Source organism: Xyrauchen texanus, chromosome 38, assembly GCF_025860055.1.
Source record: "Xyrauchen texanus isolate HMW12.3.18 chromosome 38, RBS_HiC_50CHRs, whole genome shotgun sequence".
NCBI classification, from domain to species: domain Eukaryota; kingdom Metazoa; phylum Chordata; class Actinopteri; order Cypriniformes; family Catostomidae; genus Xyrauchen; species Xyrauchen texanus.
Window position 1 is genome coordinate 8,409,887 of NC_068313.1, and position 18,221 is coordinate 8,428,107.

Genomic DNA, 18,221 nt, shown 5'->3' on the forward strand with positions numbered 1-18,221 from the left:
GTTAGTTGATCTTGGAGTCTACTACCTATGTAATTCAGAAAATGAATATGCATATTTTAATGCAGATAGGTTGCAAGACTATTATCCACTGATGGTGTACAACATCTTGAATCTTTGCTTGCATCACTCAGTGTGTTCTTCATTCTAGGTATGGATGTTGAATGCATTCAGGAAATTCAGAGAGTGCTACCTGAATTGGACTATGAGAGGTTGATGGTCGTCACTGAACACCTGTCATCAGTGGTTGGAGTCACAAAGAAAGAGGACCTTGCCTTTATTGAGAGGGATGACTTCCAGCATCATTTAACACCAATAGAGTGCTGTAAAGTCATCCAGGCCTTCAAACATAGAGGTGAGAGAAAATACATCTAAAGCAATGTAAAATGTTGAAGATATTGTATGAGGTATTTCTGTATATAAATCTTGATGTAGCTTAATGTAGACTTTAAAATTACAGCAGAGAAAGGACAAACAAACAAAGTAATCTGGGCACGAATTGATATTGTGAAACTGCTCAAAGCACAACAGCCTGAAAAACAACCACTGATGTTATATTGTTTAAAAAAGAAAAGAAGATTTGAGAATCACTATTAAAGCAATTTTAAATTATCTTATCTGTAAACTGTACATACTGTGAATAATTTTTTTTTATTCCTTTTCTTTAAAGAACTGAATAGCAGAGTTGACACTGATGTCAACTGCGTGCCGAATGAAAAGACAGTGCCCTTCTCATCCTTGGACACAGAACTGACAGTTGGACATGCCCACCTAACACCTCCTCATACACAATCCCAAAATCCTGGATTATCATTGACAAAAACACAGAACTCATGGATTAGTCAGTTCGAGATTCCATGGGACAAGATGCCTGCTTCACTCTCACAGGTAATATTAAAAGGGCAGAGGGCTAACCTTGCAGACAGAAGAGCCATGGTGAGAACTGTGGAGGCTGCCATGCAGAAACACTGTCCAAATCCCAACAGGGCTGCCTGTGTAGAGATAGTGAAAGTGATTGTGTCAAAATGCCCTTTGACCTTTGCTGACACAACTGAGGAAGGTGAACAGTTGGGAATAGGTTATTATTCACTTGTTAATCAGCTTAAAACAAGAGTTGAACATGTCAACCGTAACAATGTAAGTGAGAGAATACGGAGACCAAGGACAATGACAGAAACTACTGATGGTAGAACTACCACCAAAACAGTACGGTGCAAAGTAGACAGCTATGGCTGTACAAACTGGCAGCCAAAATGTCTTCCAGAAGGAGAGACTGTTGACTCTTTAGAAGACAGAAGAAAAAATATGGCAGCCATATTTCAGTCTACTTGACCCAAAGCTGCGGACATGCCAGATATAGACAATTCAATGAGTTTGACGTACATTTATCTACGTCACATGATAAACAGCTGCCCTCCCCCCAGTATGAATTCGATTGAAGAACAATGGCCTTTCCTCTTTACAAAAAGAGGACTCTGTGCCCATTTCAAAACTCTCACAGGTATTGATATCTGTGATCGAGTAGGAGAGGCTCTTCAAACCAAGGGGAAGAGGATCATATATTTCTTCCAAAGACAGACTCAGAACAGAGACATTCATGGTCTTCTACGGGACATTGAGAGCGACACAACAGCCATGCAGCAGAGCCGGACCGGTATAGCAGTTGTGCTTCTTTTGATGAAGCACCTCTTTGAAAAAGAGGCCTCCATCTTCATTTTGGCTGATGTAAGTAGGCAAATAATCTTTTAAATTACATGAAACATATATTTAGTCATTTTTAGGCTGTATTTTAAACATGTGATAATCACAGGTTTTTTGTTTTGTTTTAAAGACAACTGCAACAAAGCCATCCATCGAGAAAGACTTGAGCCTGCCAGCCACACCGAGACTGATAATGCTTGTTAAAAGACTTGCTTATTATTTTGAGAAAGGTTAATGTTAATCCATTTGGGGTATGCCTTTTAAAAGTGTGTAATTTGTACTTGTTTTTCACATATATTTCTGCAACAAAGTGGATGGTGAGCATTGATGGAAAGGTGACCTACATTTTGGAGGAGCACTTGGGTTTTGCAGATGCTTTATCTGTATTCTTTGGATGCTTCTATGTTTTCAACATAGAATACCATGAGCCTGCCTGCGCAACATTGGAACTCATACAACAGTGCGTACCTCTCTTGGTTTATCTACATTTTACTGTGAAGTTTATCACACGTTTAGTTTTTATTTTAACTGAATCGTAAAAATATACTTTTTCACTAATTTGTTACTGTAACTATCAATTTGTATCTTCTGGAATATAGCACCTATACAGTCTTGATCACCAAACCATGGCACACACTGTAATATCACAATGCGGACGGACCACGTGACCATGGTTCGGTGATTAAAAGTAGAGTCCATCTAATGTGACTGTCATTTTACAACAATATTTACTCAAAAAATAAGATTGTTTAGCAAAAATTTTCACAAAATATAATTAATACATGAATAGACAGTTAATATATGTATCCTAATATTGATTATGTATTAAATGTGTTTTCCATTATTCATTTTCTGTTGCCTAAAGATTCTTGGTGAGGATAAATCCAGAGGATGGAACAAAATGCGCCGCAAAAACCGGAGTGAGTCGTAAGACAGGAGAAATGATGAAGAGGAAGACGACAATCATCAACAACAGAGTGTCATCCTTCCTTCGCCAGCTAACAGAATTTGATTGGAGGAACTTGATCAATAATAAAGAACTGGATTGCTCATGACGTAATTAAAGTGAAGCAACCGCGCCACCATATTGCTATGCCTAAACTAGAATGTTTAGGCATAGCAATATGGTGGTGCGATGGCTTCACTTTGACTTAATTTTTAAGTTATTTATTTAGACTTGGGAAAATGTCCTTATTAAAAATGAGAGCGAGTTCTGTTCATCTTCATTACAGTAAATAATATCAGATCAGCTGATGGACAAGACATCTCAACATATGTATTGCAAATGTCAAAATATTTATTCTGAATACAGATTAAAGTCTGTGCATACAACTTAATTCGCCTTGTACAGTTATTCACTGTGGTTATGTAATTGTTATGTGTTAGATAATATTGTTTTATCAGTATACAGTAACTTAATGTATATGATTCAACAGTGTTTTAAACATTGGTAAAATTAACATTTAATATAAAAATAACAGTTAAAGGGTTAGTTCACACCAAAATGATAATTATCCCATAATTTACACTCAAGCCATCCTAGTTATATATGACTTTCTTCTTTCAGCCAAACAGTTATATTAAAAAATATCCTGGCTCTTCCAAGCTTTATAATGGGAGTGAATGGTACCTTAGATTTTGAAGCCCAAAAAAGTAATCCATCCATCATTGAAGTAATCCATACGGCTCCAGGGGATTAATATAGGCCCCCTGAAGTGATGTGTTTTTATAAGAAATATATCCACAACTTTTTAAGCTATAATCACTGTCTTCCTCTATCCTCTGCGCTTCTCACCAGAGCATACACTACGCCTATGTCATACGGCGAAACTCGACTCTCTCGTGAACGCGTTAGAGGTGCGTTTTATAATATTTATTGTATTTGAATCGATTTCTGCTAATAATCGCATATATATATATAATCATGTTTAATATGTCATGCATAATTACATACATAAATATAGTTTGTTAGGTGAATTACCTGTGTCAGTAGTGAATAAATTACAGCAGATGTACACGTCCTGGTGATTTATATATTGTTTATCCTGTGCTTATTGATGATAAACATGACAGAAAGATATCCGCAGTGAAATATACTTTATAGACAAATGTCCTAAAACAAATCCTGTTTGATTGATACACAACCCACTGGGTCATTTTTGGTCAAAATGTCAGTCATTGACAGCCACTTGCATTTAGGCCTAAATAGATGGCAGCTGGAACACTTCTGGTGGCTTCACTTTTCTGATTGCACATCCTTTATATTTCCCTTTCTGTCTCTCTGTCCTTACCAAAGGGTTTTGTACCTTCTTCCTGCCTTGAGCTGTGTATTCCTGTCTTTGCTGTGCTGCTTTCCTTTTGCCGTTTTTAGTTTTGTTTTCTATTTATTCCAGTTTGCTCCAGTCGCTGTTGGTTTCATTTTACACCACCGACTGTGTTGGACTGCCCTCCTTTTTTTTTACCCTAGCTTGCCTCTCATTCCCTGGCTGTGAAGATAAGGATTGTTCTGCTGTTGCCGAACTCTGCCTCTCTCAATCTCCATATGCCCGAGCCCTTCTGGGTTTTTGCGGATATTCTTCCTGTTCTCACAAGATTTTTGTCTTGAGCTTTATGTTTGATTCATGAAATATTTTGTTCAGGACTTGGGTCATCATAGTTCATGTTGCCTGACAGTTTTAAATGCAAAGTTTCCACACATTTGCTATGTTTTAAATAAAGATTTTGATATTTTGAAAAGATTTTGTCTGTTTGGATTGAAAGTCAGTAGTACTTGTGTAGTTATAAAAGAAAATCTAGTGTAACTATAAATAAATTCTAAAATTGAATGTATATTTTGTACAAATTAAATAATAATTAAATTAATAAAAGGATTACAGTAGATCAATCCCTTTAACCTAGGGTTTTTAAAGTAACGGCACTGTATAATATAATTACAGTAGTATTTAGTTACTGTAAAACTAAAATACAGTTATGGTACTGTAAATCTCAATTACAGTAACTTACTGACAACAATGTTGCCAGTAAGTTACTGTAAAAAACATATGAAATGTCTAACAGTGTATTATGGAGCGTTTACGACCTACTTATTAAGTCTTGCCTTAAGAACAGGTGGTGCAACCAAATTAAGTACTGACTTAGTAACAAACTAACTAGTAGTTACTAAGCCCTTTGTGTAAACTTTATATACTAACTTACATGAGAACTTAACAAAACAGGGAACCAGGCACAGAACATGAGTCATGTTCTGTGCCTGGTTCCCTGTGTTGTGTTTCGTTTTATTCTGAGTTCTTTGTTTATCTTTTGTTTCATTAAAAGCTGAAAACAAAATTTTCAATGTTCTCTCTTTGCACTGTCAAACAAACAAGTGATAGCCAGTGCAGAAGCATTCTACCAGTCAGAAATTAGCATAAATAATTCAGATTTAAAGTAATGGCCAGCATGGACCAATCACTGCCAACCATGCTAAAAATAATTGTACATTATAAATTCAGAATTTATGTACTGGTTACCATTGACCCATGTCTGCCAAACATGTTGAGTGATCCAAATCATCTGCAGCCTGAAAATGTACATTTGTTTGCATTTTGGGAGTAAATGCACTTAGTTGCATAGGAAATATACAGGATGCTTCCTTGCTCCCCATTTCGTGAATGACTTAACCTCCAGTGTGCTGTCTGTCCGCACTGTTCCCAGAACACTTCGAAATGCACCTTATTTTCATCCTACAGTAACTCCATATAAAGCCTCTAAAGCATAACACATTTTCTCAATGTGATAATGTACAGTAAATATAGGATTTTTAATGAAAAACTAGCACTATTGTCCAGTATAGTGGTCATTCTGTTTAACAGCATGCTGTTTCATGATAAATCACAAAAATGTAAAAAATAGCATATTGAATGAAACTAGGATCTTTTGACTCAAAAATAGATTTCAATTTAAAAATGTTGTTTTGCCACATGACTCCATTTGTTGAAAATGTAACTCTTTGCTGACAGCCCGGCATATTCTGAACTGAGATCGGTCAGTTTAAATTAATTTAAATGATGTGTTGTGTATAGCGAAGCCAAAACAAGGACATGCGCACAAACCTAAAAACCGTCAGTGGGTTCAAAATTTAATCTTAGAAGGACAATGCAACCTCTGAATCATGCTCACAATTATTTATGTAAATGCTATTACTTCCTGGTTTTCATGGGACAAAACCCTGTGTCTCTGAGGATCCTCACATAACACACCATTAGCAGCACAAAAGAAAACATTTAAAATGTTAGAGCTGATGCAGCGATGTCTGATGAGAGATGGTTCTTGTCAATAACTTAGTGGAATGGGGTTGATTTCGAGGTGCTGAAACATTCAGTAGCATGTCCACTTCCCATGTGATCATGTTGAAAGGGTTTAGGACTGAGTGTGCCAACTATCATTGTCAAGACTTACATTCACTGACGTGCGGTCTGGGTAGGCAAACTAGGCACTGCCTACCCTGCCAAAATTCAAAAATAAAATGTTTATTAAATAATAAACTTGTATTTGGATTTTTACTTTTTATTCTTGTGATTTATACATGCAATATGTGTGTTATTCCAATTGTTTAGACGTTATGATGACAAATGTAGCAGTTACGCATAATCAACTAAAAACAAATGGTAGAATAAGCAGTGCTTTTACGGTCCATTCATCGCAGACGACAACCGGAAAACCCATGTTGCGCATGCGCACTTCGATCCTGTATTCTTTAACATGTACGGCAAAAAGCACAAATCTGCTGTGCCTTTTGACGTAAATATGTTATGCCCGTAATCATCTCCGTTACGTATCAGACATGGACCAATTAAAATCGAGATATTCCTGGACATTTGCGTAGCTAACGTCATTACACCACAGCTAGCGTACATGCCTAATCCCCGCAAAATTCAAAATGACAGCACCAGCCGTTATCACGGAATTAAGAAATTATTCCAAGCTCGATTTTAATTCCAAATAGGAGTTAATTGCAAGAGGGAGGTCTACGCCAGCCTTAGATGGACTAGTACAGCAAAAGGGCCCAAAAAGTATCCGATCATTTCAAACTGATTGGTATGTAAGAAAAGATTGGCTATGTGGCTGCGCTAACAATCAGCGGCTGTACTGCTGTCCCTGCCTGCTTTTTTCAACCAGTCAGACTGTTTGGACTTCAGCGGGATATTGTGATTTGAACAACCTGCCCGCAGCTTTAACCAAGCATGAAAAGTCGTCAGCTCACATCCAGTGTCAAATTACACTGAAAACCTTTGGAAAATCTCGGATCGACCTTGCACTTGACGAGCAAAGGAAGCTGAATATAACCTACCACAATGAAAAGGTAAAGGAAAACCGAGAGGTTTTGAAGGATCTTATAAATGCATAACGTTCACTGTTTACGCACTTGTGTGTGTGTGTGCGTGAGAGAGAGAGAGAGGGAGAGAGAGTAAACGATATACATCCTGATTTGTACATTTCTTGATATGCCGCGCTTGTGTGTAACGTTCACTGTTATTACGTATTATTAGCTTAAACAATAAATCAGGTAATCTGGCTTTCATAACTCAGTGCCTAGCCTCTTTAAGACATCACCGCACGTCACTGCTTACATTTGATATGATACGATCTCCAGGTATCATATATGTTTTCAGATGCTTTAAATATAGATTATAGAATAATTTGATGGTGTTGCGTGAATGTTTCTCTCAATTGGGTGGGGCTATTGGGATCATTTGGGGGGCTAGATCCTAGATCCGGCCCTGGTTTTTGCCTTTCCCTGATTCACTACGGGAAGCCAACACAAATCGTTTATATTTTGAGCTTGCTTATGTCATTCATCCTTGCGTTTTTACATCACATCTGTGAACATAAATAATGTTCCGGCTGGCTGTTCAGCAGGGATGTAAAGTAACGAATTACAAATAATCGCGTTACTGTAATTAAGTAGTTCTTTTGTAGGAATTGTACTTTAAATAGTTTAAAAATTGTATACTTTTACTTGAGTTCATTTTAAGTGCTGTAACTGTACTTTTACTGAGCTATTTTCCCACCATCTGTGTTTGCTACTTCCCCGTCCTGATTTTATTTTTCCTATCAACATGAATGTCTAGAGAGAGTCTCGTGACTCCCGTCAAATCAAATCACACACTTGAAGGGCAGCTGTAGATCTGGGGCCAATTGTGGAGGATGCCTCAAGCAAAGTTCATCACCTGAAAGGGCTTTTTGCAATGAAAAAGGCCAATTGCATGATTGTGTCATGTGAGTTTAACTTGCTCAAGCCAAATATCAGCATTAATCCTGCCTCTAATTTGAAGAAACATATCGAGGTAAATTTCATATTTCATATTTTCTGATACTAGATTCTGTGTGTCTATAATATAGCCTGTAAATTGTCTATCTATCACTGAGATTATTGGGTTGATGTGAGAGATTAAGGCAAAGTTATCAATAGGGCAGGGTGGTAAAACAATATTGATGTTTATCTGAAAAATAAAAAAAGAAAGATCGATATCGATGATAAACTTTTGAGTAATTTTCTATACTTGGCCTATGTTCTACATCTAGACCAGATGTGTTCATTACATCGATCGCTATGGCAAGACAACCACTGGTTGGTTGATTTAGATAAAATCTAAAGATTTACTTTTATTTCCTGATGTCTGTAGCTCCGTGCTGTTTGATTGACAGGTGGCTGCCGGCTAATGTTTGAGCGCTACTGGTTCAAATGTTGGACTTGAAGTGTACATGAAACAAAATTGAGCACTGTCTAGTAGGCTATGTCATATAAAGGCTATTAATCAATCAATCAACATTAACAAGGAAATGAGAAAACCACTCACTACTTTTGGCTGAATAACTTGAGTTGCTTTAAAAGTATGCATGTAATAGAATAAAACAGTGATATTTTTAATAATATTGTTAGTTTTTTTAATAATACCGGCCCCTGATGTAGATGGTGTTAATTTGAATAATAAATGACCATGAAAGTAGAGATGATAAAATATTTTATAATTATGCTCAGCTTTTATCAAGTTTTTTTTCTAATGCCTGATAGAAAGGTGTCAATCTTTATAATACTTTAGGCAGAACATTCCACCAGTCACAAACTGTGCATCATGCATTAGAATGAGAACACAACTATTTCTGTGCTTAAAAGATACAAGCACTAAATCAAAAGGATCTTTTGTATCTCAAGAGGACACTGTGGCCCCCTATGTGCTAAGAAATATTTCACTCAAAAATTAAAATTCTCATTATTTACTATGTGTATGACTTTCTTTCTTCAGAAGAACACAAATTAAGATTTTTAGAATATTTTGGCTCTGTAGGCCCATACAAAAAGTGAATGGATGCAAAAATGTTGACGCTCCTAAAAGCACATAAATGCATCATAAAAGTAATCCACATGACTCCAGTGGTTAAATCCATGTCTTCAGAGGTGATATGATAGGTTTGTTTTGAACATGTTTTATGCACAACAACACTCAGAACAACACTATCTCACTCGGCATTAAGGGAAATTTAGACCGCACATGAACAGATTTTAATGTAATTGTTTCATACATTCTGCTATTGAAAATAACTTTCATCTTTTCATTTCTGTAATCATCTCGCCCTTTTATTTTACATTTTTAAATCAGAATCATGAAGTGTTTACAGTATTATAGATAAGTGATTTATTTTAAAAGTTGTCAATCACAAACACCTATAAAATACTTATATTTTTTATTCTTTCTGGCAAACAGCCATAAAAGGGAATGTAAATTATGGTATGTGGGGCTAATTAACATGTTGTTACATATGATGCAGAATTTAGGGGGGGAGGGAGGGTACTAGCATCCCCTAGCCCCACCTTAGAACAGCCCCTGCCTTGATTTTCACTTGATCTTTGCAATTCTTTCTTCTTTCTGAGGCTCAGCTTGGCTCTAAAGGCCTTGCAGAAGAAAAAGTATATAAGAGGATCAAAACATACATTTAGCACTGAAAGTAGGACAGTCAACTCTTTCAGAATGCCCAAAGCCTTATCTTCACAGTCACCAGTGAACATACAGGTCAGTCTCACCAGATGATAGGGCACAAAACACACAGAGAAAACGCCCACTAGAACTAACATGTTACGCTTTGACTTGTTGAACTTAGGGCTGCTGGATAGGCCTAGAGCCTGTGTGGAGAGCTGAGCTTGTCTGATTGTTTGCAGAGTCTTCCAATACAGAAAAATAAGAGACATCAACACAAATATGAAGGCAACAAATGATACACAGTGGATGATTTTGTAGGCCATGCTAAGATAGGGACTGTGCATGGACTCACAACTACAACATGCCTTTCCGACTGGCCTTTGATCATGATCCCAGGAGGTCTGGAAAAAAAGGATTAAGTAGATGGAGGATATGGATAACAAGGACAGCCAAGTTGCAATGGAAATGTGGTGGGTGATACGAACTGTCTGCAGAACATGAGTTTCCAATGGCCGGACAATCTTCAAGTACCTGGTGTGAGAGAATACTGTCAAAATCATTTGAAATGCACTGTGCGATTAATCAACAATCAGGTAAAAATATAACATCAACTTATTTGGTTGTCTTTAAATTAGAATTTATGGTGTTAAATCTGGGACATTTTATTCCACTCTTGGAGGGACACTGAGTGCACTTACATGCACAACAATACACTGATAACAATCAAAAATCAGACTGTTCAAAGAAAATCAGACAACGTAGAAAACCCTGCTGACACACAATTAAAAATCAATGGGCACTGGCTTCATACTCAGCAAGCTAAACAACTCCACTCAAATAGTTTTCATGACAAGAAAATTGTCATTTGAGAAGTTTACTTTGTGAAAAGTGTGAAATGGTAATACACACAAACACATGTGTCCTGAGTTGCACTTTAATTACTGTCACTTTATAACTGTCTGCTACCTCAATAACTGTTATGTGCATAGAACACTGTCTCATAGTATGTAATGTTTACATTTTTAGAAACTGTCATCTTTAACACTAGGGGAATTCTTTGAAGGCCTCGGTTACCTCTGAACTTGAGAAAAGGCGAGATATTGGCAGACAGAATTTGCTTGATTGTTCTTCCACCGGACATAAGGGTATAAAAGGAGGGAATCATGCATCTGTCCATTCAGAGGAGCTAAGAATAAGGTTCGACCATAGCAGTAGGTTCAACATCGTGGCCAGGGGGACATAATGTCTCGTTCCCTCCATCAGGGAACGGAGGTTACAACAGTAACCTAGACGTTCCCCGGCTGTCGCTCACTTCAACGTTGTGTAGAGTGAAGCGACACTACGGGTCCCTATTCAATCATGCCATGTGCTGAACCGTGTACATGAGTTGCTGACGCAGGCAGTTGCATGACACAGGCTGTGTCAGACAGCACGTACCCTTCCCCAACGCCCCATAAAATCATCATAAACTTTTTAGGTTCCCAGTATCTCGAAGGGGGGAACAAAGTGACGTGCCAAGCATGGGAGCAGGCCGCGTCAGCCGTGTCTTTTCTCTTTCTATGTTTCTCACATAGAGTTAAAAGAGGCAGGGACCATCTTAACACTATCACACGCATCAGGGAAGGCATTCTTTTCTAACTCCCATTCTTTCAGGGGGAAAAGACCCCATGGAGACCACCACCTGCCCAGGCTGGGGGGAGGTAAAGAGAGGAATTCGCCGACTAGAGGGCTAGGAAGGAAGAACATCCAGAGAGCGTGAAAATAGTGGACTCTCCTGGGAGAAAAGAGCGCACGTGATCACCTCAGTGGAGGGGAAAGGCACTATGTGCAAGCGGAACACCCGGTCAGATGTTCCGCATTCCCGAGTTCTACATGCTCGTACCTGAGAGAACAAGGGACGAGACCGACTCAACCCTGAGCTTGTAAAATCTTGTAAAGATTTACTTGTAAAGTATTGGGTGTTGCCTAGCCCACTGCTCTGGAAATGTCTGCTAGGGAGGTGCCGTTGGCCAGTGTCCACGAGAATGCCACACTTCTCGTCAAGTTTGCACGAACCCTCAAGGGGGCAGGCACGGCCTGGGTGTGATAGGCCGAGGCGATGACATCAACGACCCAGTGGGAAAGCCTCTGTTTTGAGACAGTGTTCCCTTTCCGCTGTCCACCAAACAGACAAAGAGCTGCTCAGAATGTCTAAAGCTGTGCGTGCGGTCCACATAGGTACACAAAGCATGCATCGGACACAGCAACGAAAAGGCTGGGTCTGCTTCCTCCAGGGGCAGTGTTTGCAGGTTCACTACCTGGTCCCTGAGGGGGGTCGTAGGAACCTTGGGCACGTAGCCCGGTCGCGGTATTAGGATGACATGGGTGTCTGCTGGACCAAACTCCAGTTAAGTGTCTCTGACAGAGAACAGGGGGCAGGTGGTTCATGGGGATCTACCTGGTGAAACCAAGCCCGCCGCCATCCCCAAATCGCCTCCATTGCCGGGTCGTCCTCAATCCCGTGGGAAGGAGCGACGCGGGGGGCCGCATCCAGGAATTACACAGAGGCGGGCGGGCATCTTTACAAAGACGCGTCCTGAAAAGGACGTTCAACGGCAGCTGCGTGTTTGTTCTTTTAGAGAAAATAAACTCTTTCAGTAGAAATTCTCTCTTTTTAGAATCACTGTAGAAGCGCTGATATGCGCCGTAGATCCAACAACATATTCTCTATAGAGGTGAGTGGAACAGTAAGTGATCTCAGCTCGCTGATCGCACAACCGCTCGGATCTGAGAACGAAATCTGAATGGACAGACACGTGATTCCCTCCTTTTATACCCATATGTCCGGGGAGGGACATGCAAATTCTGTCTGCCAATATCTCATTAGCCTTTTCTCAAGTTCAGAGGTAACCAAGGCCTTCAAAGAAGTCCCCTAGTGTCGCTTCACTCGACACAACATCAAAGTAAGCGACAGACGGGGAGCCGTATGTCCGATCAGTCATAGGCTATGTAGGATGTATGGATGTGGAAAAACCCTTAAAGTCAGTAGGATAATGGTAGTCAAGCCAACATAATGACTGTTTGTGTCAGTTCATTTATAAAAAGTACTATACTGCAATCCATCATAAAAGGCTAAATAAAATTTCAGCAAAATTATAATTTCAAAATGACAAAATAATTAAATAACTTGATTAAAAATCTATAAGCAGCTAAAAATCAAGATGTAGGCCTACAACACAAACTGACACATCCTGTGGAAAGTATCAAATGTTGTCTACGAGAGTAGGGGGCCTTGGAGTCAAAAAGGTTGTGAACCACTGGCTTAAGGTGTTAACATGATGACACATGGTGTCAGCCTATTAAGCAAAGATTGTGTATACAAATCCCTGAACTACTGAGTTTTGTTGCAACCCAAATCAAACACACCCGAAGAAGCTAGTCAAGGTCTTTATGATCACTTGAAAATTATTCTCTGGTGTGTAAGAGCAGGGGGTGAACTAAAAAGGAAATAAAATGCAAATTGTTCATACTTCTAAAACATAGCATGTGATTTACAGTATACCTGTTTGCTGCAATAAAGTCCATGAAGAGAATGCTTGCATACATGTTTAAATAGAAGGCTGCTGCTCCAAAACTGCAGTAAATTTTGCATATTGTCATGGAATAGTTAGTATTGTTAGCTATCCTTAAAGCTAAACAAAGGCAAAGGAAGAAGTCAGCTGCGGCTAGGTTCTTTAGGTAGACTGTGACGCTGGACTTAACGTGTTGATTGGTGCAGAAGTACACTCGTGTTGTGATGCAATTCAGCACTAGACTGATCAGAAATACTAGTGAGTAACCAAATATGAAAGCAGGGTGGGTTGGGACCTCTGTACAACTAAAGGATGCTTGTGTGTAGGTGGTGGTGCGGGTGAAGGTGAAGTTGATTGAAGGAACTGGTGACTCCATCTAGATAAGCAAGAGATAGATAAGTTTCATTCAGATATTTTTAAAGTAGGTTTAACTGTGAAATAAATGTGCTTCATACATAAACTTAAAAAGGACAAATGTCAAAACATTTTAATGTAATTTACATTGTTTACTCAGCCAGTGTTCAAACAGCTGAAGAATAGGCTGTCACAGTGGCTGCATCCGAAACCAAAGGTAGCTGTCTTGTTGTCTCACTGCCTTATCAGTCACAGACAGTGACTGTACAGACAGCGTTTGCGTACAAATGTACCTCCAGAAACTGGTTTCGGACAAGCTACTGAGGCAGCATAACATCCATCATTGCAAGGATACTAACAACTGATAAACCATCTGTTGTCCACTAAAGGTAACATGTCTGCTTCATTGTAGTTCGATTGGACTGAAAGGTCTAATACTCCAGAACAAAATCAAGAGAGTTTTGGCAAATTAACCAAGTGTTTATTTAATAAGCCATGGAAGGAGCATTGAGAGGCTCGAGGGGCAGAGCCGTGAAAGGAGCCGTGAGAGGCTTGATGGGTGGAGCCGTGGAAGGCGGAGCCATGGAAGAGAGCACAGGCAGAGACTGGGGAACGACTTCCGTGACCGGGAGCACTGGCAGATACTGGGGAGAAGGTGCCTTCTTCCTTCTCTTTCTCCTTCGGCCAGCAGGGAGTGTGGTTACGGGGACAGTTGAGGCTACAGATGCTGGCTCTGGGATGGTTGAGGCTATAGGCGCTGGCTCTGGGATGGACGAGGCTACAGGAGCTGGCTCTTTGACCTTTGCAGGCGTGGGCACTGGCACTTTGACCGTTGCAGGCGTGGGCACTGGCTCTTTGACCGTGGCAGGCGTGGGCACTGGCTCTTTGACCGTGGCAGGCGTGGGCACTGGCTCTTTCACCGTGGCAGGCGTGGGCACTGGCTCGCTAACCGTGGCAGGCATGGGCACTGGCTCGCTAACCGTGGCAGGCGTGGGCACTGGTTTTTTGACCGTGGTCGCTACCGCTGGCTGTGGCCCCTATGAGCCCCCCCCCAAAAAAAAAATATTTAGGGGATTCGAATGGAGTGGAGTTACCTCGGAGACGGAGGGCGTGGAAGGCTTGGAGACAGGGGCCGTGGAAGGCTTGAGGATGTCCACTGTGGGAGGAGATTCAAAGTCTACATCCTCCACACCCACAGTGAATGGTGAGAAGCAAAGTTTCAGTGCCACCTCCACGAAGTTGCACAGCATCCAGCGAGGACCCGCCGGAGGAATCTGCTCCTTCAGCGCACTTTTCAGACCAGATATGAAGAAATAGACCAAAAAGTGGTCCTCATAGTGCACCAAATTTGCAAGATGCTCAACTGGACGATCTCCTTGTTCAACGAGGAGGATTTGAACGGCTGGTAATTCCATTTTTTGGGGTCAGTCCTTCTGGAACCTTTGATGCCCAAGGAGTGGAAGAGCAAGAGAGGAGACGCAGGAGTAGGAACTTTAAATCCTTTAATCACATAAACAGGAGTTGAACAGACGCTGGAGTGGAACAGACTAAAAGCCCAACAATACAAACGTAACACTACAAACATCAGACTTCAAACATAACAATTCAAGGACTGACAAATACTAAACAAAACTAGAGGGTATACACTTGGAAACTTAATGAGGGAATGGCATACAGGTGGGGATAACAAGAAGTGATTAGGGCAGTGGATACTGGGAAATGTAGTGCAAGAGAAAGCTTCAAAATAAGAGTCCTTGAACACTGTGGAGACAAACTGTGACATGTAAATAGCACTGGGAACATAGCCCAGCTATATGCAAGCAAATAGTCTGATGGAACCTGTCAAACTATTAACAATTATTACATTTGCCCTGAAGAAAAGATATGGAGAGATAAGTATGTGAATTTGATAATCTCCAACTTAAGATCTGATGTGGCAACATTAGTAAAACTAGAAATGAGTAAAAGGTGATCAGAGTTCAAGTCAACCTTTTGCCAATTTCACTATTCTCCCACAATCGGTCCATTTAATCGAGAACAGACAGTACACACCATCGGGAAGTCAATTATTTTAATTAAAAATGAACACTAAAGGTAAATACAATGGAAATAAAGTGAATATATCAATAAAAATAAGCTCTTGTCATGATCGAGGGGCTCACTAAAGGTTTGGGCAATGCAGAGTATTCAGAGTGACTTGATAGAGAACCAGGTTTTTTTTTCTTGTGCTTTTTGTTCTTCTTGTGCAAATTAAACTTTGCAGTGTTTTTGAATCTGAGGGATTCAAAACTCAGAATTGATTCAGATGTTTTTGAGATTCAATTCAGAATAATGTGGGAAAGAATTGCATTGCATCGCTGTCAGATTTTGTTTAATGTTAACAAAGATATTTTCAGTGCCTCATTTCTAATTATATTTGCTTGATGGGAAAAAAAAGCAATTTCTGTTGCAGATAGAAGACTCACCTAATTTGTTTAAAACATACATTCAACCTATTCTGTTCTATTATTAAGGAGGCAGTGGCCCTGTTTTTCATGTTTTTTTACAACACTCGTAACATCATTCAAAATGTTTTGTTTGCATTTAAGTCTTCGAGATCACATTGCTTTTTCTCTTTGACATAATTCACATACTGTATGTGACCATAAATAATCCAATGTAATTAAAAATTTTTTATTACATTACGTTCTTATTGTGGTAATTGGATTAAGTTACAGATTACATTTATTTGCAATGTAATCAGTATTGTAACAGATTACATTTTAAAAGTAATGCTCCCAAACCTTTTTAAGAGATATTTAAAAAGTTTTCACAATTTCCCTTTTTAAAATATTCTTAGATTTCTATTAATAGAATTATTTTCAGTAATAAATATCTGTATGTCTAATCATACTAAACTTACTTGAGTTCCACTTGTAATCACACTGTCCACAGAGCTTTGATCTAGCTTTTTCACGTTTCTTCTCATACAAAGTGGAAAATTTTTTGTTCATGCAAGTTTTTGAGGTAAGGGGTATGAAAGTGAGGGAAGGAAATGCACTTGCATGTATGTGGTGGAGGGGGAGGTGGTTCACTGATGTGGTGATATGAGAACATATGTGTAATGCTCAGATCTAGCTAAACAGCATTAATATAATGCCAAAAGACATTACATTTGTGTAGTTCAAGTGTTGTTTTATATAAGTAAAGTATATTTTGCTGGGCAATGTTTAAAACTAGAGGATTTTGTATGAATTCTAAAATGAATTATTAAGTGTCTATGAACTCCATCTCGAATTGACAGCAGAAATCCATGTAGATCATGGATTTTTTTGAATGAAGACTGAGTTTGGCATTGTGGCATGAGTGTAGAAGACTGAAGTGGTGCAGTCAGTGATCATCGAAGCGCCCCTCGCTGTCTGGTTGGCACAGAGTGCAGATAGTCACCAACGCTGGATCTGGTAGGCTGCGATATGTATTCTGAGTTTAAGACAGGGAAACAGAGAGAATAATATTAGCATAGATGTCATTCACTTTTAATGCAGAGTTATATAACATGATATGTATTTCTGGTTCTGACAGACCTGACTAATGCAGCATAACTACAGTGTGAATTTAGGGATAAATTAGGTGTATTTCTGGTTGAAGGGATGAGTGTTTTGTCTAGACTTAAACTGAGAGAGTGTGACTGAGTCCCGATCAAAGCTCAGAAGCCTATTCCATAGTTTAGAAGCCAAATAGCATAATGATCTACCCCCTTTTGTGAATTTTGAAATTATAGGTTCTATCAATAGGCTGGAATTTTGCGATCGCAGTGAACATGATTGATTTGTGATAGAAGCTCACTTAAGTGCTGATGAGCTTGACTATTAAAAGCTTTGTAAGTAATAAACAGATTTTTTTTTATTAATATGAAACTTAAGAGGTAGCAAATGTAGCAATGTTAAAATGTGGCTGATGTGATCGTATTTCTTGGTTTTAGTCAGCAGCTGAAGCTTATTTATTGAACCTGCGGGACATCCTCCCAGTAAAGCATTCAAATAATTTAGTCTTGAGGTCATGAAAGCATAATTTAGATTTTGGCATCAGAAATAAACAGCATTTGTCATAATTTAGCTATATTTCTGAGGTGGAAGAATGTCGTTCTGCAGACAGTGGAAATGTGATTTTCAAAGGACAGATTGTTACCAAACATAACACCTAAGTTCTTAACTGTAGAAGACAATGTAACAGTACATCCGGTGAGAGCCTATTTATATTCTATCATCTTATGTTTAGTGGTTTTTGGTCCAGTAAGCAGTACTTCTGTTTTGATAGAATGGAAATTTCTTGCCATCCTGTCTCTGATATCATCAATACACTCTGCTAACTTGGAAAATGCTAAATTGGATCAGATTTCAAGGGAATATAAAGTTGTCTATCATCAGCATAACAGTGAATGCTAATTTCACAGTTCCTGTCTCCCAGGTGAAGCATATACTGAATAAGGAGAAAAGCAGGGTAGGCCTACCAAAGACTGAGCCCTGCGACACTCCATAATATATTTCTACTTGATCTGAAAACTCCTCATTTTCACAAAAAAAGTGGTAGCGGTCATATAAATAGGACCTATACCATGCTAATGCCTGTCTACAACCTAATTATTGAAGGCAGCACTGAGATCCAAAATCACTAAAAGAGA

The 18,221-nt window shown here is 39.2% G+C and overlaps 1 protein-coding gene and 1 pseudogene across 1 annotated transcript; one reads left to right on the forward strand and one right to left on the reverse strand.

Annotated features, from left to right (window-relative positions):
• Nucleotides 1-150: 150 nt before the first annotated feature.
• Nucleotides 151-2,894, forward strand: LOC127631441 (uncharacterized; annotated as a pseudogene).
• A 45-nt stretch (nucleotides 2,895-2,939) lies between these two features.
• LOC127631442 (P2Y purinoceptor 14-like) lies at nucleotides 2,940-14,976 on the reverse strand. The gene is made up of 4 exons (XM_052109553.1): nucleotides 14,743-14,976; nucleotides 13,198-13,583; nucleotides 9,551-10,187; nucleotides 2,940-2,948 (listed from the first exon to the last, which is right to left on the reverse strand). Exons 1-4 carry the CDS (start codon nucleotides 14,974-14,976, stop codon nucleotides 2,940-2,942), a joined length of 1,266 nt encoding a protein of 421 aa, XP_051965513.1.
• Nucleotides 14,977-18,221: the final 3,245 nt, after the last annotated feature.

Bases quoted from the DNA above. Each gene is read 5' to 3' on its own strand.
- LOC127631442 (XM_052109553.1), bottom strand. From the start codon at position 14,976: ATGGAATTACCAGCCGTTCAAATCCTCCTCGTTGAACAAGGAGATCGT. The intron at 13,584-14,742 runs GTAGACTTTGAA...TTGCTTATCTAG, and splicing joins TCACTGTGGGTGTGGAGGAT to ATGGAGTCACCAGTTCCTTC. The intron at 10,188-13,197 runs GTATACTGTAAA...CTCTCACACCAG, and splicing joins GACTTTATTGCAGCAAACAG to GTACTTGAAGATTGTCCGGC.